General features: G+C 34.3%; 1 protein-coding gene across 8 annotated transcripts in view; it reads left to right on the top strand.

Moving 5' to 3' along the window:
* The window catches only part of LOC105153594 (uncharacterized), a 97,622-nt gene that overhangs the window by 67,116 nt on the left and 7,413 nt on the right, over positions 1-23,093 (top strand). For 6 of the 8 annotated variants that reach the window (XM_087406108.1, XM_087406104.1, XM_087406105.1 and 3 more), the window contains 5 exons: positions 4,524-4,647; positions 6,402-6,545; positions 10,298-10,498; positions 18,509-18,577; positions 22,673-22,782. In XM_087406108.1, the coding sequence (XP_087262234.1) occupies positions 4,524-4,647; positions 6,402-6,545; positions 10,298-10,498; positions 18,509-18,577; positions 22,673-22,782 (648 nt within the window). The remainder of the gene's footprint in view (positions 1-4,523; positions 4,648-6,401; positions 6,546-10,297; positions 10,499-18,508; positions 18,578-22,672; positions 22,783-23,093) is intronic. The other 2 variants (XM_087406106.1, XM_087406107.1) reach the window with 2 other exon arrangements.

The following is a 23,093-nucleotide window of genomic DNA, read 5'->3' on the forward strand; positions in this document are numbered from 1 at the left end:
AAAATTAATTGAAATATATCCATTTTCACGGAAGTTACAAATATGAATGGAGTCCCAGGGATCCGAGTGTGTATATCAAAGGTAAAGAAAAGTATGTAAAATAGAGTTAATCTCAGTACTGTAATGTATTCAAGTTTAGATGTCTTCCTAAATAAATTTACATTAATTAATTTATATTAAACAAATTAATATAAATATAAATAAAGATATTTAAGAAGCATTTTTAGTAAAATGTGACGTCTGTGAATATTTTTCAAGATTAAAATTGTTTATTTTGATAGTAAAATTTAAAACGTTGCCGCTTTTAGTTAATTTCATTTTCTCATATACATTAAATTACACGCACGACATCCCAACAACATTTCTTTTACTACGTGCTTAAAATGTTGCTGTAATGCGATTATCGAGCAGATACCTATATACATAGGATATAGAAATTTAAGTATATCGAACCGAGAATAATACTGTTTTTTTTCTCTATAAAATTTAATACCATCTAGTTCATCCTGTAAGCCTGTAAAAGCCTTATGAGTACGATCCTTATTTTGTGTTTTAAATTTAGTTTCAAAGAATCATACCTTAATTAAGATTTTATATACAATATTACTATGGTATTCGACGTTTATAAAACATATAGCTATTGTTTCTTATAGAGAGAGAAACGACATGCCAAATATCTACTTTATTAAAATTGTACTTATATATTATTATATTATTTTCAATGTGATTAATTATTTATTTACATATATATATTTGAAATATAAAAAATTTAATGTAAGTTATGTCATTACATCGGCTATTATAGATTGCAAGAGTATTTACGTGCACTTAATCGAACAATAACAAGACTCCGACTCTACTTAAGTTAATGGAAGGTGAAGTCGTGCTTTCGTGAAAGCGATGATAATTCGGAACTCCTGTTGAAACCTTGAAACCCAGGCCTTTCGCAGCTGCAATCGATAATCGATACGACCAATTTGATGAACACGGGGCCGAGATATTTCCAGCATTCCTCACCTTCCTGGCGATGAAGTATGCAGATATCATACCCCTTATAGAATCTTATTATAGTTCAACGAAAATTCTTATAGTTTAAATATGCCCGTATATACGGAGTGCCCCAAAAACAATCGTATTTTCTTTCAGCTTAGTTTATCGACTTGAGCTTAATTTCTCATATAATAATATTATCTATTGTAATATTATAAATTGTTATAATTGTTGCTATTTTGTAAAACTCTTAGATATGCTACATCACAATAATAATATTAAATCTCTTTTTATTAAAATAAGATCCGTTTTAACTTATAGATTTTTAATAAAGATATAGATAATATATTAATTATATATAACATTGCATTAAGTACATAAACAAAGAGATTGTATCGAATACAGCCTGTTCTAGCATGTAATTCCATTTTCCGTTGCATTTTCGTATGATATTTTACTTAATTTGATTTTGATTTAATCTGATTTTATTTCATTGCACATGGGAGACACTTGTTTGTGCTTCTCACAGTTTTCAAATATTTATATTGATTGACGTTGCCGGTATAATAATTGGATTAAATGCTGTAGGAAGAATCCAACCAACAACCGCAACATTGTTAGTTGGTTTTTGCGCATATAGGACATAATCCAATTAACTATCTTCCTATATAAATAAAATCAAATTTTTGCTTACACTGGATAAGAAGAAAGCTTAAAAGAACACAGTATCATCTTGTTAACATGTATTCGCTATAAAAAGCTCAATCTATAAATATAAAATTACCAGTTTGATTGCAACAAGTTTTCACAAAAGTAACATGTGTCGCAGCACACGGAACAGAAGGCGATATTAAATCAATATTCAATTTATTTTAATAACAAATTTAGATATGTTGTAAATGTGCTGTCATATGAGACGAAGAGTTAATCTAAATAAAATACGAACGGAACTCAGTTATGCAAATTGATGTAACTGTTCGGAAAAGCTTTCAGTTCTATTCTGAGAACGGCCATTTGAAGTCTCTGTGTCAACAGAGCGAGAATCTCTCTCCTCCTTTCTCATTTTCTACGAAACAATGCAGAGATATTAATTATTGTTGGCCTTCAACATGGAAATTGGAAATATTATCCTTTACGATTCAGTCCCGCCGTAGTTCGGACGAAAATTCTTGCAATTTCACGATAACGATGGTATGCGGTGGTATATTATTACCATTTTCGTATTGCCGTTGTTCTATCTACAGTTCCGAGATATTTTTCAAAAAATTTCTTGCGCAAAATATTTCCTCTGCGGCAGAATATAAAACCAGTCATTGCCAGTATAAAATTGTTGTCGTACAGTCTACAACAAAGAACAATGAAATAATGTTCGCAAGAAATCCATTTCCCGTAAAACTAGATTCTTGTTCTTCAAAACGTAATATTGTGTTTAACATTTCTGATTGATGAGATTGTTTCGATTTCTTGTATATTCCTTGTATAAAAGAAGCTACGCCTTGATTATATTTCTTAACTTAAATTGATCGGGCCAAAGATAATTATCTATTTTAATACTTTTATTGTCATTTATTATTGTTTAATACTTTCAGATCATATAAAAAAAACGGAGCTTCATGCTAAAAGTTTCATGTTTATGCTAACTAAGAAATTAAATTTATTTAGCGTCCACTGTCCGAGTGAATTAAAGCGCTTTTGCCATGTAGCTGAAACGTTTCCACTTCACTGGACTAAGTGAAATCACCATTCACAAAATACCCAAGCGATATGTTCGCCAGTAACGAAAATTCGTTCGCAATCGCACGTCGGAAATAACATTGCTTTCCCGTTCTCACGTTTAAATTCAAAAATGCAAAATTTCACGGACCACCGCACGCAGAAATCATGGTAAATTCGGACGGAAAAGAACGGGGCTATGTCGCTCTGAAGAATTGCAATATCCGTTTAAAGGAAATTTGTTATCAGCGCAACTGCGAACGCATCGTAATTCTTGCAAATCAAGAATCGATACCGGCCAACTATCGAAAGAGGGGAGTCAAACGGATTCGTTATACAGGGTGTCCCAAACCTGGGTGGCACCATTATTCAGTGGCGAGAGGGTTAAAAATAATTACGGCGAGTTCAATAACGAGAAATTAATTTTATACCTAGATAATTGAGAAACGATTTTGCATTGAGTTTCGTAATTTTGAAGGAACAGCAATATCTTTCACTGCGATCAAGTTTCACGAAAATTTTAATTAGAATATTTGTGCGAAATATAAAAAAAAATTCTTGAAAAAAATCGATACGGATTATAAGTTCATTGAATTTTACGAAATAGTCTGCTGATATTGTATATCTGTCTCTCGTACAAAGTAATTATATTGCTTTTTATGTCGGAGGAAAGATTATCGGGTTACATAAGCTGAGAATCAGCGGAAGATATATTGCACGCATAATCGGCTGCAACACGCGCACTGTTGAATTATGTATCAGAAGACACGAAGCAAGAGAATTTGATTTGATGTTAAATATTAATATAAAACGAGAATGGAGCATATCATAGTGAAGACCTGAGAAAAAAATTGCAAAATCGCGAAACAGGATTTTAATATCACTTTTTTAATAACGTCACTTTTAAATATGAATTTAAATCAGATTTTTAAATCTGCCTTTCTTGTATAATACAAATTTTTCTATATTTATATTCTGGAATTTTCCTACCCCTTTTCAAATTGTGGTGCTTTATAAATGTAAATAACGTACAGCGACCGTTAAGGATGTTTTAACTATACAATATCGGCTAAAAGTATCTGTCAAAAAAGCAGCTAAAAAGCCAATATTATCTAATATCAATCAATTTTTATCACAATTACGCTCTGAAACTTCAAACAACGAAATAACAAATAATATGGCTCATAATGGCTTTATGTCGCCAAATGATCATATTTTGCAGTTGTAGGTAAATAACTTTTAATTAAACGAGTAAGTAGATTCAAATGAACTCTTGCACAAATATTAATTATAATTTTATTAGCGTATATGAAAAATTTAATTTAATTCGTAATGCTGTACTTGTTTGTCAAATTTACAAATAAGTATTACACAAAACGATTTCACATAAAAATTAAGATCTAGCAGAAAAATTAAATAAACCAATTAGAGATTTGTGGTCAAACACTCAGACGTAGGAATAATAGAACAATTTGTGATGTTGTGATTGTTTTTTATTATTTTGATAATTTAACCGCTTTGAGATGTGGCACATACATCCTTAAAACTGAATTCCTAAAGACGTGGTGAAACGCGATTATACAAGTTTGTTAGTTAGGAACAGATGTTAGCTACTACTTGAATTGCGTAAAAACAGACGTTAGTTTCTACTACTAATCTAATTCCGATAAGAGCACCGTCGACGTTCTCGCCTCCGCGAGATTGCACCTCTGCGAAGTAACCGACGCAAGTCGGTCGCTTAAATTTAATGTGTAAGCCTATCTTATGTACGCGGAGCCTCTAGAGTTTAATCACAAAACGTTTGATTTATCGTTCCGCAGGGGTACCAGCGGTATCGACATAGACCTCCGCCGAGTAGACATAGATCAGTGCCCGTTGCCGGCTGGATCCGCACAGCTGAACATATTCGCCGCCAGCGACAAGTGCAAAAAGCGCACCACTGAGGTAATGCTAATTTCTCATTGCGTTCTTCTTGAGGATCGATGTCTCCCGCGAGTGTCCTTCCTCGTGTCGGGCGCGACGTGCGCTTAAACGTACCGTACGGAATAGGGCAAAACCATCGGGGAGATGTTTTTCTGCGTGGCGACCGACTCTATTTGTAAATGCCACTGTCGACCCTGCCGCAGCTACCAGCTAGCATCCGCTGTGCGAAAACCACCCCGTTCGCGCAGCGTTTTTGTCACCTCTTAACAAACCGCGCGCACGTTATTGGCGTGTTTTACTTTTCATGGATTAAAACTCGAGAGAGAGAGAGAGAGAATGGATGAAAATGCGTCACAGGTTTTTAAAATAAATTTAATTTGAGCTAAATTTCCCGAGATTATTGAGTTTTTGTGGTTTATATTGTCAGAATGATATTTAAATTGTAGTGTAAGTCACGTACTTTCCCTCGTGAATTTCTTGACAAATTTTGCGGAACGTTTGCGATAGTAAAAGCATGAATGAAACCAACGTTAACTTTTCTCTGTAACGTGATTTGAAATTCTCCATTAAAATTTAAATCACAAATTTTTTAACATCTTCGTTATTATGGAGATACGAGTCTAAATTTCTGAAAGTTCAGCTCTTCCTCACGTAAGAATGTAGGTAAATACACGGGGGAAATTCCTGAAAATTACGGGAAATGTAGAATGGCGTACATATCGCTTGTCGGCCAACACCTTATGTAAACCCCAAACTTTAAACCCCGTGTTTTTTCCGAAACCGCGTTTTTCCGATTCGTGGCAACGATAACTCACGAACTTGGAGAGGATCGCAATTTGGAGAGAACGTTTTCGAGCACACTTCTCCCCGTCGGTCGCGTGAACTGCGCGGGCTTTAGAGGAGTAAAACATGTTCGTTGTTATAAAAACGATATAAGAATCATTTTTCACGCTTTTTCATTCTTTCCCTTTCATGACGCTATTTTGTTTCATTTTTATCTCTGTTTTTTAATTCCCATTTTTTAATTTGTGTTTTGACCTTGTAATCGTAGACATTTATTTTAATGGGGATTTTTATCTCACAACTGTAATATTTTTTAATATTATCTCATTTTTTTACTTAAATGGTAATAGCGCTACACAAATGAAAAATAACGAATTTACCAGTTTTTAAACTACGTGCGATTCTTTTTAATAAAATGTTTTCAATTCTGTTGTTTTAAATAGCTCTCGTGAAATTGAAGTATTATATATATAGATTAAATTGGAATGAAGTAATGTTGAAGTAATGTTTTTAAATTGTTAATATACTATTGACTTGTTTTATGTTAATCTTAAGCTGAATACTGAATTACTTTAAGTTAATTTTAACATTCAATTTTTTCAATTTTCTTGTGGATAATTAATAATTTAATGTTTAGATTTTCAAAATCTGCGATTGTTTTAAATATTAATCAAATTATTCTCCGTTAAAGCAATGTTTAATCAAAACGTGCTACGAGCGTGATACGGGACATTATTTTAAGTTAGTACATGCGCATATATAGCGTACATAGATCGACTATGTAGCATAAACTTTCATTTATGCGACATGTTATAACGAAAAGCTTAATAAATTTGATAATCAAGTGGAACACTCAGTCGTTCAGCCGGGAGTTAAATCACGATCAGCGATCGTGAAACAATTCCGATGGATTATAACTATCCATAGTAACGAAAGGCTTGAACACGTCATCCTGATTAGATATAATTAATTGTTTTGTCTTCTATTCGCAGTGCATCGCTATTCCCGGGCTTGGCTTCCGCCGCGGTAGTTATCGATGCGTTTGCAAACGAGGCTTCTACTACCCGGACACGAAATCGGACAAGAGGTACTACAATGGCACGGTCATTGAGGAAGAGTACGAGAGATTGATGATGGTGAGTAGTTTAAAGCCGGACTAATGTGTAAAAACAGCTTCGCTCTCCATTTTACGCTCCGTAGAACGTTTATATAATGTCGTATTGTAATATCTTCTTTTCCTTAGAAACAGAAATTATTTTTTTATAGGAGTGGCAAAGTAACGTTAACAAAATGTGAAGGATATTTTGTTTTTATCAAGTTTTGATAAACATTAGTCTTTTAATTTCCATTTTCATTGTAATAATAACTCTTTTGCGAAAGTATAAAGTAAAATACGTATATGTATATATATATATATATATATATATATATATATATATATACTTTCAATTGATAGGAAAATTTAAAAAAAACGGAAATAGATACATTGTATTTATAAATTTGTGAAAGTTTACAAAAATTGATTTTTAATTTAAAAAACAGATTATGATTTCGTTGATGAATTAAATAACTTTTTGTCTATATATATATATATATACACTAGGAAAAATGTTTTGTTCCATAAACAAAAATTTGGTTGTAACAACAAAAATTTGGTTGAAATATATTGAACAAAAATTTTTTGCTAAAATGTACTGAATAAAACTGTAACTTTATGTAAATTAAATTTAGTTATATATAAATATTTTTGTTATTTATAAAGCAGAGAAATTATTTTGCAAAAGCAACTACAGTTTTCGTGATATAAATAAAATATGGTTGCTCTTAAAAATGCCTCAACTAAACAGTTTTGCTAAAGGCTCCAAAATTTTTTTTTTTCTAGTGTACCAGTATTCAATTACGGTTGGACCAATTATTTGTTAAAAAATCGGAGAAAAATATTCAATTGTTCCCAAGTGTTTAAAAGTAAAATTGATAGAATCTGAATCTCTTATTAAAATGTAACCCAGTATAGAAAAATGGAAATTACCTATAAATTTGTGAAAATTTACGAGAACAATTGATTTCCGATTGAAAAATAAATCATGATTTTGTCGATACGCTAAATAACTTTTTGGTTTTGTATGGCAATTATATATGACATTTGATAACGATATGCAATTTGAAATTCATTTCCATAAACTTTCGATAAATTTAGCCCGCCGTTACCGCGTACGTAAAGTGCAGTTTGAATGGAATATCCAGCTGATATCAGGATATCGCGTTCCATTTTCCCGTTCGGTTCTCTGGCTTCAAAAACAGGATCGCAGAGTGGAGGATCGTCGCGACAGCGCAATTAGATCGTCGCTGGCGGCAACGGCGCGGCGTTACGACATAACGCACGTTACCGCGTATTCTATTACGGCGCATGGCGGAGAAACGGCGTTTTTTTCCAGTGCAGTTTTCACGTCCGTCGGACCAGCCGTCACTTCTGTGCTTCGCAAGCGAAATGGGTATTGACAGCGAGGCGCGATGGCATCTATTGTCACCGCGTGTTACGTATCTTTTGTGATTTGATGGGCATTTCCATCGCGCGCGCGACGCGGTAAAACTATTTTCCAGTCGCACCCTTCAGTAGTTGGCGCGACCGTTTGTAACCGCAAACGGTTACAATGGGTGACATCTCCTCCGCCAAACATCCTTAATAACCAGGAACCTGGAATATTAACGATGTGTCATCTTTTTTTTTTGGTGACCGTCGTGGGTAGCGCTGATGTGTGCATTGTCGATTTGAAAGAACGCCAGAAAGTAGGAGCTCGGAAATAATTATTCTTCGCTTTTTTACAAAAGGATTTTCTGTCCTTCCTATTGCGAAAGAAAACTGGGAAAAAGAGACTTGAAATTTATTTTATTCCTTTCTTATTAGTCTTTGAGAGAGAAAGACAAAGAGAGAGAGAGAGAGAGAGAAAGTTATCCACTAGTATATTTCGCACGATAAAATATCTTTTTATGTATGATCTTTTAATTCTTTGTCCTAAAAATCAATCTTTTAAACATGATTTTTTTCTAAATTTAAACAGTACCTGTACTATATTTTTTAATGTCGTCCTGATTGTAAAAATAAATTATTTCGTACATGATTTTGGAAAAAATTTTTCACTACTTTATTTTTCAAGAATTACATTTTCACAATATATGTCGAGTCTCATTAATGCTCAGACATTTAGGGTAAATATTACGAAATACTAAAGAGAAAGGAACTTGCGAAGAGAGAAGTATGATCACATATATGACGATAAGATGTTATTGATTTAGAATAGAATTATATTCGAATGGAATTATATATATTTGCTAATTATAGAATTGATTTAGAATAGAACTATATTCAAATACAGAACTATAACGAAAATATTCATGCAGAGTAGGTTTTTATAAGAAAAATCTTATTTTAAAACATTAATATTAATTAGCAATTTATCAACATATTCCACGTACACCGCGTGGGTCATCGGTGAACCAGTGAACTTTCCGTTCAGGCTCTTTGATATAAAAGAAACGTATAATTATAAAATAATTTTTTACATCATACATATGTAGATACATAATTATGATATGTGATGCAATATTAGCATGGTATGCTTTCTTTTTTATAATAATTTTTATAATTGTTTTAATTAGTATGAAAAATATATATTATATATATTTATTAGGTGTTGGAATTAATTCGTAGCGTTTTTTAATGAAAGAATGTTATTTATTTCACATGAGCATTAAAAAATACATTAATGAAAGTACTTCCCATCACTTGTAAAACGCTACGAATTAATTCCAACACCTAATAACAAACATAACAAACGCAAACAAAAATACTTACTTACCGGTAACTTATGTGACGTGGTGATAAAATTATGTAAAATTGTCCTGACCCGGAATTTATTAATGAATAACGCTCTGTCCTAATATAAATAAAAGAGCTTCGCGAAAATAATTGTTTTCATAATCTCAGAAATAAATTTCCCGACTGTACAAATACTTGTTGTGTATTTGAATAATTTTTGCTTATTATTAAGATAATATTATTTTATTATACATCTTTTCAGATAAAATAATTTTGAAAAATATACTCTGAAAAAATAGATTGTATGAATCAGCAAAGCTACTACTATAACTTGCTGCGCAAGTTCAACATTTATAACTACTAAAAATTGGATGATTTAACAAAGGAATTATGTCTGTAAGCAGCGCGAGTGTTGGAGTACTGAATTATCAGTATGCTAATTCAGCTAATTTTTGGCTACAATGAAAATTGCTAATATAACGAGTTTTCTTCATTACAGTTGCAAAAGTATATATTATTTCAGCTAGCATGTTTTGTAAAAATTTTAATCTATATATTGGAATAATTTTCGTAGAAAGTTATCTTTTCTGTATTAACAATTTCCTGTTACAACAAATGTAATTATCTATAATCGTTAACTTTATTCAGCTATACAATTGTGTTAATTTAACATAAAAAAATAGTATTCGTATATGTTACAGCTGAAGATTCATTGATTCAATGAAGTTTTTAGTTGTTTTAATCAATCTATTTTCCGTGTACGATCTATTCTATTTTTTGTTAATAAATTGGTAATTAATATTTACTTTTAAAAAATAATATTTTTTAAAAGAGTTCTCCCCTGTACGAATATTTTTTGCACTCACTGTATATTCATTAAAGCCTTAATTTTGAAATCAAATACAAAATCCATTTGTAACACGAAATTTGAATCAAAAACAGAAAATTGATGTGACTCCAATATTTGTTATCGAAAAACAAACAAATTTTTTAATGATTAATTTCAGGTTTTGCTTTACTTTGCAGAGAGAATCCGTTTCTGAAGAAAAATAATTCCGTGTTTGTCAATAGGGTGAAAAGAGCCAATATGCCGAGGGCGGAGTATTCGAATGCCTGCCATGTGCCGAAGGGTGCGAGTCCTGCGAGGATGGCTCGCCCTGCGTTGTATCCCTGAACTGGCTGATGCGAACGGCGATACTTATCCTGGAGTGCTGCATCATCGCTTGCCTGCCAGCCGTCGCTCTTTTCACATGGAAATACGGGCATGTGAAGGTAGGAGCCATGGCTCTTTAGGTTTCTTTCCAATCCTATCGATGACATCGTTTTGCCGGAAAATAGTGGAGATGTTCCGCTTCGTTTTGATTTTTGATGAATAAAACGTGTCGTATAACGCGGCGCTCGCTCCTTTTTAGCCACGCTCTATATAGTTTAGTAAATATATTCGAAGGAAAAATCAGCGAAATAATATTAGCGTGCTTTTCATCTTTTCTATCAGAAACAGGTTTTTCTAGCAGTTTACAACAAATACTGCTTATAATTAAGCAAACTGAGCTGACGCAATAAAAATTTCAAGTTATATATTTCCTTTTCAGTATTTTACGATATTACCAATATTTACAAAAGGATATTCCTGTTTATTCACAGGAAAAAGATTTTGCAAGTTAATCTTTATATTTCGCGAGAACTAATTCATTCTCAAAACGTGTTATTCCACGATGTTATTAGTTACAGAAGAAATTAATATCATATAAAAATTAGATTTTTCAATAATTGAAAAATATTATATAAATTTAAGAAAGAATACTTAAGTGAAATTTCATTATATTACATATTAAACTATAACTCGGTATTAGTAACTTGAAGTTCTAATAAAATAAATTTTTTTAATTTAACTAAAATTTTTTTTTATTTTCAATTTTTTATAATGAAGAACATACTACATGTTTAAATAAATGCATTACCATATTTTAAAAAATTTGAAAATGTAGTTATTCCAGATGGTTTTGCTCAACTTTTACTCAAGATGATCTTGCTCAAAATGATAAATGAAAAAATAAAACGAAAATATGAGTGTCCCTGCGAAACTTGAAATGAACAATTTTTTCACAATATTTTGCAATTAAAATTATTTATTTTTATTATTTACAATTAGTCTGTACAAGGTATATAACATTTTCTTTTAGTTTGTCACATTTTCTTACTTATTGATAAATATTTTATAATTACAAATATATATATTGATTTTTCAATGATTATACACAGTTATTGGAACAGTTACCTTATTATCTTTTAAAGCGTTCGCACAAGCAAGTCAATAAATTTCTAAAATTGCGATAGTTAATAGAGAGAAGGCGTTCTACAAGCATATAAATCTCTAGTCCGCACAGACAAAAGCCCAACAAGAGCCCAAGTAATGTTCGTAGTGAAATATCTATGTAGATGACATTCCGTCCAAAATCCATTATTTATGCAGGCGCAAGGCTGCAGTTAGACGGTGTTTAAAACGACGTTTTGATTTATTTTGCAAAAATGAGTTAAATTCATAAAATCCTGCGAATTAGGTTATACATTATAAATTATGCATTTCAAACTCGATTTATTCCGAACTACTTGACGCGCAAGCATGGGCGTATCCAAGATTTTTTTTAAGGGAAGGAGAGTTACTGGTTAATATTCTGATTATCACATAAATAGCAATTTTTTGCGCAAATAAATTGCTTTTTGGATATTTTAGAATTTTGAATGTCCTTTTCTTGTTCCTAATTTTAAATATGAAAAATTAATTTCGTAAATCATAACTTTTATCACATAACTTTTTGTGAATCATTACTTTTATTCTTTTTCTGATGAAAGTATAGACAAAATGCAGTTATTAAAAAATATATAATTGTGTAAATGAAGTATTTATAAATAATATATTTCATCATATATGTTGTTTTTTGCAAAAATTGTTTTTATACTTTTCAACTACTGTCAAAGTTAGCTCTAACGTAAGTTCCAGAAATTACTTACATGATCAGGAAGAAGAAAATATTTTATTTAACAACAATATTTTTTTTACAACAAAAAGGTTACTTACTTACTTAGAGTCCAAGATAAATTTGAAATTTTTATAATTAAAACTGAAATATTCGCTCCCCCCTTCTGAATACTCATACATGCGCGAGTAATAATCTCATTTTCGAATAACACGCTGTCTTTTACATTTCAGAATTATATATAAATTTTTACGCTTTAGCAGCAGCGTGATATCCTATCTTTTTCTCTGCACGAGTTCCATTCTCAGACTTCCGACATGTGCAAACCGACAGACTCGTTTGAACAAGGATAATATCTGAACGTTGTGACAAAAGCTCGGCGGTAGAAGAAAAGTGCCATTGTCACATTATGTCTTATCTTAACAGTCGATCGGATAAATCGGGGTCAACACTTTAATCCTACTCTTCTCAGATCACAGTCTCCGATATGGAGCGTGATTATTCGAAAACCTCTTATCACACACACACACACACACACACACACACATCACAGGTGTAAAGGAGATTATGTGTACGAGGGTCTCTTTAAACGATATCTAATGAATGAGTGTTCCGTGATCCAATAATTATGTCACGACGTCTATGTTACGTGATTGTGCTTGCATCACAGTTCGAAATTATTCTAATAATCTGGTGTCGACTATTATTTGTTTAAACACTCACTTGAACGACTGCTCTTTTTATTTATAACATTATTTGAATTATATTATTTGTGATTTATGAAATTACTACTTTTATGTGTAATAAATTTATGAAATTGTCTCAGTTGTATATTCAATTTTAGTATTTATCTGAATAATTATTGACATCCTTTCAAATTATGCAAACGACGACGGATACAGATAAAGTTTCGTACGAATAAATCGAACTGGTAAATAAACATCCAATTCTCGCTCAACTCTATATTCAGATAAATCCGTTTTTCGATAAAGAGCTTATTCTGAATATCGGCTATCGGTTCTCTTTCTTCTTCGTCGCTGACTCTTCAAATAAAATTAGAGCTCGTCTTCCTATTAAAAATGCGAGGAATCCTTTCGACCGCGAGGTGTTAATTAGTCTTTCTGAGCTCCCAACACCTGCATTCATTGAGCCCTTGGGCTCGTGAAATAGCACCTCAGTCTTTGCCTTTAACGAGGGCGAAACGTGGCGCTGCTGTTCGGCTTGTTCTGGATATCAAAGAGGTACTCTGGGATCCGACACTAATTAACGCAATAATGGCACGTGGCGAGCTTCCTGGTGTTTTTGCGACGGTAATGACCTGGGCATTTCATTTCTCCATTTGAAAAAGGAACTAATGAAACCCCATGGAAGAATTTCGAAATAAGTAGAATCGACGCATATTTAAGAAATGTTTCGAGAAATATAAAGTGGGAAATTTTTTTCATTATGCAATTTCCTATTAAGCTAATTAGTTTTAAGCTTTTACGTAATCCGACTTTTGTTTTTGGTAAATATTATACCTATCGTATTCTCTCACTTCAAAAGTAACACAATTTAAAAAATGTAACTTTCTAAAAATGTAAATTATTACCGTAAACGAGTTGAATAAATATTATCCTGTCAATCAAACAAAAGTGAACTAATTTAACTTTATAAAAAAGTTCGAGATCAATATAATTAAAAAGGGTGATTACAAAAAAAATTATCGCAACTAAAAGAGGGAGGATTATGAAAATGACATTTGATCATATATTCTTTTTTGTTGATATATTTAGTGAATAATTTTCTATCAAATTAAAAAAACAATTTTTTTCTCCTTTTCTGGATGCGAAACTAAATTTTGTGAATTATGTCACTTTTAAAGTAAGGATGCGACATGTTCCTTGCATTTTTAATGTTGCTGAATATTCAACAAAGTTTCTCGGAGTTTCTCGGTACTGGAATATTTAGATATTTATAACACAGAGAGTATCGCCGCATCTTTAAATCGTACGTACGTATCAGATGGTGGGCGAGACATGAATCATCCCACGTGCATAAAATCAGTCGCTTACTCGAGATAATCGTGAAATTGCAAATGCGAAAAAGCAATGAGAATGATTCTGAGTGAGGACCTGTTTTAATTGAAAGCGGCGCGATGTGAGCTAAAAGGAGCTAAAGAAGAAAGAGGTGGTAGTGATGGAGATTCTGCTGTGCGCGCTTTCGACGATAATTTTGCGGAATTTGCGACGAGTCGCCCCGTTGAATTTCGCGCAGAGAGAAACGGCCAGATTTGCTATGGTACACTGTCACCGTAATCCCGAAATTGGTAGCGCCGAGGCATCGTCGCCTACAGAATATCCCTGCCTCTTGATTTTTCTCGGATGAGATCCCCGAGCCTGAAACATGCGACATGTTCTGAGAATCCCGTGCATTAAAATTGCGCGTGATGTCTTGTAAGCTCTCGTAAAAAACTATCCTATGTCAGATAAGGGAAAGGTATTAAGTGGATCAAGGAGTGCATTACCATGTATAATTCTCGTATTAGTTAAACAAAAATAAAGCACGGAAATTGAATTTAATCAGTTTGATATACCGAAAGAAGGTGTATAAACGCGTCATAAATTTTTCGATTTTCAAAACTATTCCCTCTTGAAGATAAATCCTTATGCGTGAAAAATTTTGTTCCATGTTCTTCTACGAGATTATTTTTTTCACACGAGAGAGATCCTTATGTTTTCTGCTGTATATGCATCCTGTATACTGATAATAATAAAGATATTTTAGAAGAAATTTTTGTAAACAGAAAAAGATGAATAATTTTATTAAAATTAATTGCGAAATGTTTCAAATTATCATCGCATGCTAATTAAGAAAAGTAGGATTAATACCTTTATTACGTATGACGTAATTAAAGTCAAGTATGTTTTAATTAGATTTAGATGACAAGACAAAGGCGGACAGAATAATCGCTTTCTTCCTTCCCTTAATGGCCCCATTAATAAATCTGAGTTGGAAGATAAACGGCGAAGCGCGCAAGCTTAGCTCGAGCAAATTCGGTCGTTTGATGTCGTCCAGCAAGCATCCATATTCGAGTTACGATTTACAAGCTTAATATCGCACCGTAATCAGTCTTATGAAGTGCCAGACGGGGTGTATATATGTGTGTACTTGTGTGTGTGTGTGTGTGTGTGTTTGTTTTGTTTGTGCGTGTATGTGTGTATATTCAGATAGCATATCCCGACGGTCATAATAATTGTCCTCGTCTGCGGATATAACGAGAATTATTTCAAAATCAGACTAATGGAACTTGTGTGTATTATAAGGGATCCACGCTAACTCTATCCGAAGCTCTTTTAAGTGAAACACAAATATTATTCTCTTCCATTTCGAGATTGCTCTGTTAAGAAAGTAAGGATCGAAGAATCGATGAACACTACTTTAATAAATTAACGCTTTAATCCGCTTTGGCGATCGTAGACTTAAAACAGTGTATTTTAAGACATGTGTGTTTTAATAATCATGAATCTGAAAGCCTTGAAGGATTTGCTAATTGAAATGCCATTCTCCGCGATCAATCTCGTGTACAAATCACCTCTTCAACGGACGATCCGAAGCACCGTTATATTAATTCATGTTGCAAGTTGCTTCCGCGATATTCTGTTCTAGTTTACACTCAAGTTCATGCAATAATAACACCCAAGTTTGTTACCATAAATTGTATGAATTTCAATCACTATCGTATTCAACATTCGCATTAGCCATAGTATTTGGAATTTCACAGCTGGCAAGCTTGCTCATGCTCTTCCAAACGCAATTGGAAATTCTAAGAATTTGCAATTTCTAATTACAACTAGATAATCATTGTCGCTAAGTAAGGAAGGGGAAAGAAGCAGTTTGCTCACGATTCGTCGACCTTTAACTTATGTAGTCGCTATAGAAAGATACGCTTCGAAGAGTTCGCGGGTGTTGCGTAACTCTCTAAAGCAGTTGGAACGATCGTTTTTTGTTGGAGAGGTTGTTACAGAGTACGTTCGTCTCCCGAAGTTCGCGAACTCCAGGTACGTCCTTCCTGGACTTATCGCTTCGGTAATTCGTGCAAATCGCCTTTTGCCAGAAAGGAAACTGCACTTTACTGCTCATAGCGCTAATAGCCTATGCAACTCCCTAGGAGGGTTAAGAGCGTGGTTACCAGCTCCTTCCTCCCCTACTCTCTCTCCTTTCACCCTCACATCCTCCCTCTTTTTATTTGTCATCCACACAAGATGGAACACGGGTGCAAAACCGGGTGAAACGGAAGCGACAAATAAGTCTGTCCTGGAGCGCGAATGAAACAGTCGGGACACGCGAACGGGAAATTAGCTTTGTTGCAGGGGACGAACTTTAACTCACTTTATTCGCTATTATTCTCCCTCGCTGTTAGCGCTGCGGCGGATTTTGCGGCGTTTCTCATCGTGATGTGCCCACGACCTTTCCTTTACCTCAGCACGTTTCTCGAATATCGTATGAAAGCGCAAATGAATGAAACTAGGTGCGGCAGATTTATAATCCGTTATCGGGTTTAAGAATGCGGTAGGCGATCGTAATAATACACTACTGTATCGTAATAATACGCTGCGAGTATCGCGCTTACAGGCGTCCGTCTAACATATATCGCAGACTGGTCATTAAATATTATATCGTTACCACTTTCATTGTATTATGCAAAGTATTCCGTCTTCATTAATATCGATCTACCTTCCTTAGTGGACGGCAAGAGTTGAATAATTTATGAGTTGTAAGCAATTGAAAGATTTAAATTTACAGATATCACAGAAATATTGTAGTCTCTCGCACATAACGAGATTATTTTTACGAAACAGTAATTTATAAGTATAGAGAGCATGGTTTACATGACGCTTTTCTTTATCGGCCACAGACATGCCATTCTGCTAATGGCTTGTAAAAAAGCGTCGTGTACATATTTTAAGACGCCGGTAAACTAACTTGCTTTTTTGCGTCGTCTAGCACGTTAGCAAGCTAAAATATTCTAACCTGATAGCGCCACGGTAGTTTTTACTACCGCAAAAAATATCATGTAAATTGCATGTAGTTGACTTTTTAGCAATTTTCGTGGACAGATTGTAGGATAGTCGCAAAGGTCGTGTTTGCCGAACTATATCATCATGATGTTTGCTTCCGACATGCAGTAAACTCGCAAAATGGCATCTCCAACAGATATGAGAAATACTTAAAAAAAATTAATAAAATAAAAAACTATTTTATCCACAGTAATTTATTTGCTCTACTAAAGTTTCTTCATTTATGACAAATCGTAATGTATACTTTTTTTCAAACGATGTATTTTCGACAAATTTTTACGGTATATTACGTTACATTGGAAAAAAAAACCGAATAAAATATGAATATTCTATTTGAAGGTACATAGGGGATATTTAGGATGTGTCTGTTTAAAAATATTTTTTATTATTCAGTGTTGTAAATACAATTTTCTGTTCAGTCACCTTTTTCTGGCTTTTAAACAAACGCGCTCTAATAAAGCAGATTGTGTAAACTATGCCCTTTGAGTGCAATCTCAATAAACAAATAGATTTTGTAGAATAGAATAAATCGAAGTGAACAGCGGGAATGCCTAGATACCCAGATTCTATTCATCTGTGCACAACAAACATGTATATTTTGAATTTAAACTTGGAGAGCACAATACTGTGGGAGCAGTTGGCAACATAAATAAAGCATTTGAAGGGAGATACTCTTAAATAACAGATAACGTGGAATACTATTGAGAAATTCCACGTACTCTGTAGTACTGCCTTTGAAAATAAGGATGATTAGTTTCGTCCGTATAAAAACGATCTTCGCGAGAATGATGTTGGAAATAAAAAAGAAATATTAAATAAAGCGAAATTGTCCATTTAATTTTAGAGATATCTCATTTTCAGAATATCAAGCTAACAATAAGTTAAAATAAGTATCGAAGAACGTTTAAGGAAAAGGGGAATAAAAATTTTCAGAGCCCCGGGATACAGAAGTATCCCGAAGAACCTTAAGGAATTTACGAATTCAAGAGACGAAAACTTTTGACATTTCCAAAGTCTCTATTTATCCAAAGTGTCGCGTAGATCGAGGTCAGTTTTTGACACATACGATTTCTACCGGATCGCATCGTCATCAGACGGGAGAGACGCGATCTTCCGCCCGTTGCTCTCGTCGCGCGACTCTGATTTTATTTACGCGCGTTTGGTTCCCTGCGCCGCCCCATCGCATCGGCGCCAGTTCACAGGCCAGCGGCGCGTGAATGAACGAGCGAAATGATTTGTTGCAGGTGGTGCGAGCGGCCAGCCCGGTTTTGTTGCGCGTGATTGTTCTGGGGGCCTTCTTCATATACTGCACGGTAAGTAGAAGCCTTACGTCGCGCGACGCCTCGCGCCTCGCCTCGCCTCGCCTCACCTCACCCCATCTCGTCTCGTCTCGCCCCGTCTCGCCCCCGCATTTTCCCGGAGTGTTTCATATTCATGAGGGTCGTAGCGTCGTCGTCCGATAACAAAGCCTTCTCACGCCCGTACTACCGGGAGTACCGAGGCGGCGGTTCACAGAAGCCGTTCTCTCGCCACCGCAGCATCCTGCCGGTTGTTACCGCATCTGTCGCGGCGACTGCGCCCCTATAATGTATGCACGTGCACCCCATGCGCCAATTATGATAACGCATAATTCGCGATATCGCCGCGCGCATTGGTCGCAAACATCGTGTATTCACTATTAATGGCCCTCATGGCTTTACTAATTAAAGCAAACGTACCGAATGTATCGTCCAGATGAGGAGACACGTATATCCATATATCCCTCGGTCTATGAATTTCTCGCGGTCTAGAAATCTCGCTGATCCATCAGCTTTCTATCCAGACTGTAATTACGACTTCTCCCGCGATCCGCGATAACTTTTGAAATATCCCAGAGTTATAAAGTAGTAACGTTATCTGCGTTAAATTGGGGATCTTTGCAATTAAGCCGTTAATCAGATTTCACTCGAGAGTTGTCAGAGTGATTGGAAATGGCGCGTCCCAAGTCTCATTGCCAGAAGCGAAGGGATGACGCTTGTTATTATTCATCGTTATGCTTATTATACGCGGATTATTATCGGATGATGCATGCTCTCCTACAGCCAGCGTGTCGGAAGCTCGCCCTTTCTCGTTGTCAAGCGCCATAGATCACGTAGCAGCATAAAATAATTCCAGACATCGTATTCTAGGTTGTTCTGAGTTTTGACCCGTAGTGACGGTTGCTGTGACACGTATTCCGCGCACGTTCTTACGTGATATATCGGGTTGATAGCAGAATTTCTATCACATTTCGCAAACCTGCTTTATCGAATCCGAAACGGATCCCGACGACGAGAAGTCATTTGTATAAACGTAAACTCCAGGGATCTCCCGCAAATGCACCATCTACGCTCGCCTTTCGACGGAACGACCTAGGATATCCGTTTAAGTCAACGCGAGCAGCAATCCACGAAATGCTTAATTAACGATTCATAAGACATTTAATTTAGCTTGATAATTCCCATCATACCGCGGTGTAAATGCGGTTCATCATCATTAGAATATCTTACGTAAAAATTGAGATGGTTTAGCTGTAGTTATTCCGCGCTGAAGAACGCAATCGTTTTATTTCAAAAGTGCAAAAAAACGACTAAATTCGTTCTTGCAACGCTGAACTAAATGAATTTTTTACATTCACCGCTATGTTCGTTTCAGATTTCTTTTCCTTATACAAAAAGATTTCTTTTTTTAATATTTTTAAAAGAATTTTGAAGCAGAAAATAATTGAAATGTTTCTAGAGAATTTTCTTCTAACATCATTATACGAAATAAATAATATCGCTTCTTTACTTTGAAAAGTGACGTAATTGAAAAATATGTAATTTTCGAGTTATGTGAATGAGTTAGACAAATATTATCCTCAATCACATTGAAAGTAAACTATAACTTAACTTTATAAAAACTGTTACAAAATTGTTACAATAAAAAAAAATATTTTTTAAGGGTTATGAAATGAAAATGATATGATTTGATTATATTAGGAATATTCTTTTTGCAGAGAGAGAGATTCATTATCTGATTGATCTGTAATTTTCTTACCAGTAATTGTCAAGTTGAAAAACACTCCTTTTTACTCCTTTTCTGGAAAACTTAATCTTTTGACTTTTGTCACTTTTAAAATAAGAGAACGGTATTGTTTATTTCATATTATTAATATATAATTGTATATATATATATATATATATATATATATATATATATATATAGAGCATAAATCAGTAAATTCATCAGTTCTAATGTATCGAGACAAGAACTGTTTTATGTATACGTTTCACTGTAAAACTATTAAATGATAAACTTTCAACTGCAGTAATTAAACGGAAACTGGCGCAGGCATTCGCTGTTTACGAGAGGTGTTTGTACTGGAAAGTAGTTATGTGACACTCACTTACACTAAAGTTGTATACAATACACAACATCTCCAGGAATTGTAGAATTTACTACGAAAGTTTAGTTAAAGTGACAACAAGTATGTTCCCAGTGAGTTCTGTAGTCCCGCGTGGTATTCGGATCAACAAAAATTAAACCTATAGTTGGCACAGTCTGCCTGGAAAGGACGGAAAGCGGAAACGTGCGGACTCTCTCTCTCTCTCTCTCTCTCTCTCTCTCTCTCTCTAAAGTATAATAATATTCTTTCCCGCGTGATATCTAAACGTGATATAACATACTTAAACGCGCGCACAGATGCTCGGAGACGGATTTCCGCGAGTATCAAGCCATGGACGCGGACGCCACGTGTAAGCGTCGTGCAACGTGACTCTCTCCGTTAGAATGGCGACGACGTGATTTTTCTTCCGCTGGAGTAATGGCACGGCCGTGAAGGGGTTAGTATCAAGGTGCGCAGCAGACATTTCGAATGCTCCAAGTTGGTAGCTCGTCACTCGTCGAGATGGAAACGTGCCTACGTATATAATGTTTGCTCTTACGAGGTACGAACTCCCGGATGGCTTCGCTTAAATTCGGAGTACTATTCTTAATGGGACGTCATTTGCCCGCTTATGGAAGGTCTTCCGTTTCTCACTAAACTTCGGTATTATATCTCGCCAGGAGTGAGAGCTGCCGGTATAAATCGCGCGATACAGCTTGGAAAGTCGGATGGAAACCACCGTCGAATTTTGCGGTGCGTGCGAGCTGTCTGTAATTTCTCATTGTTCTCATTTCCGTCCGCGGCGTCTGATTGAAGATAGAATTCTGTTTCGTAATTTTATAATATTTCCGGGAATTTGGGCTTAATTTTCGAACGTGAAAGAAAAAAATTACGGCTTACCTATTCTAGAAAGGAATTTATTACATTTTTTTGTTATGCGCGTACACCTTTGTTGAGTTTTTATTATATAAACGTATTTTCAATAGACACAGGTATACGTAACAAAATATATATATTTATGTAAACTGTCCTCATAGGCTCCGTTATTATCAATATATTTATTTTATATTTTAACAATTTTTCTCTGCTATTCTATTTTTCTCTGCGATAATCATTAGTTTTCGAGATTTCTAACATGTCTATGAATCCGTACTGGAGTCTGGAAGTTTATGCGATGTCAGAGCGTTGTGTTACACAAAAGAAAAATCGCTTCAAAGTGCTCGTTCAGCAAGAATTCTGTTTTCTTTTTTCGCTCTGTATTCTCCCGTATACTTTTCATAACGGATTTTTCAATATTATTCGAATGTTATTTCTATGAATGTTTTTTTTTTTTTTATATAATATTGATAACACAGTAAAACATTCTTATAAATGTCTCGAAATAACTTTAGTCAGAGTAACAAAATAAAAAAAAAACTTTTTTCATCCTTATTCCTTTTTTATTTGTTTCGTCACCTTGGGGAACATAAATAAAAAACTAGCGTTTCGATAAACAAAAGCAAAATAGACATTTATAAATTGATGTATCGAGGCATACATTAAATGTGTGATAATATTTTAATAAATACAGTTATATTTTGCTTTTCTATCGTAATACGCACTCGATGTATCATAATATATCATTTTCGTATTTGCTATGTTAAACATGAATTATTTAGATATTAGTTAATGGGGTGAATTTCAACGTTATAAATATCCATTCGATGTATCCTCTAGCTAATACATAAATAATATACGCGCATAGACGGCGATTCGATGAGTGTTCTCGTCACAGTTTCAAAGGCGCGTATCTAAAGTGCTTTAAATATTATATTCTAATTACGTAATTACATACGCCGGGAAGCGTCAACGCTGTAACGAGGTAATTTATCGGAATGATGTTGTTAAAATTTACACGATTAATAGAAATGGGACGAGTATCCGGTACAGATGTATAACACAGATGTATAACACGCTGAAATCATAATTGCTGAAAATTGCTTATGCTGTATCACTTTGCAAAACATGCCATTGCTTGTTGCAGACTATAGTTATGTATCCCAGGCCAAACATCATCACGTGCACCGTGCGCGTATGGTTACGAGAAATTGGCTTTTCTCTCACATACGGGGCACTCATGCTCAAAACGTGGCGGTAAGTGTGCTTCACTTCTTGATGACATTACATTTTGCTCGTTTCGTGACCATTTTCTTTATTCGTTCCGTCAACAAGAGCAGTTGAACGCATCGTTCTCCAGTTGAACTTCTATTGTATCACAATGATAATTATATAATAATTATATTTATTCTTTTTATCTGTTATATCATTTATTTATCTTCACGTTCCCTCCTCATTTCCTGTTTACGATGTAATAACGAGTATCAAAACTTTCCTCTTACGCTTCATAAAGCTGTAATCGTCAAGTTTTAATTACATTTTAATTATTTCATGACTTCTTTAGTTGG

The sequence above is a fragment of the Acromyrmex echinatior genome, chromosome 5, assembly GCF_024713525.1.
Source record: "Acromyrmex echinatior isolate Ae372 chromosome 5, ASM2471352v2, whole genome shotgun sequence".
Lineage (NCBI taxonomy): Eukaryota > Metazoa > Arthropoda > Insecta > Hymenoptera > Formicidae > Acromyrmex > Acromyrmex echinatior.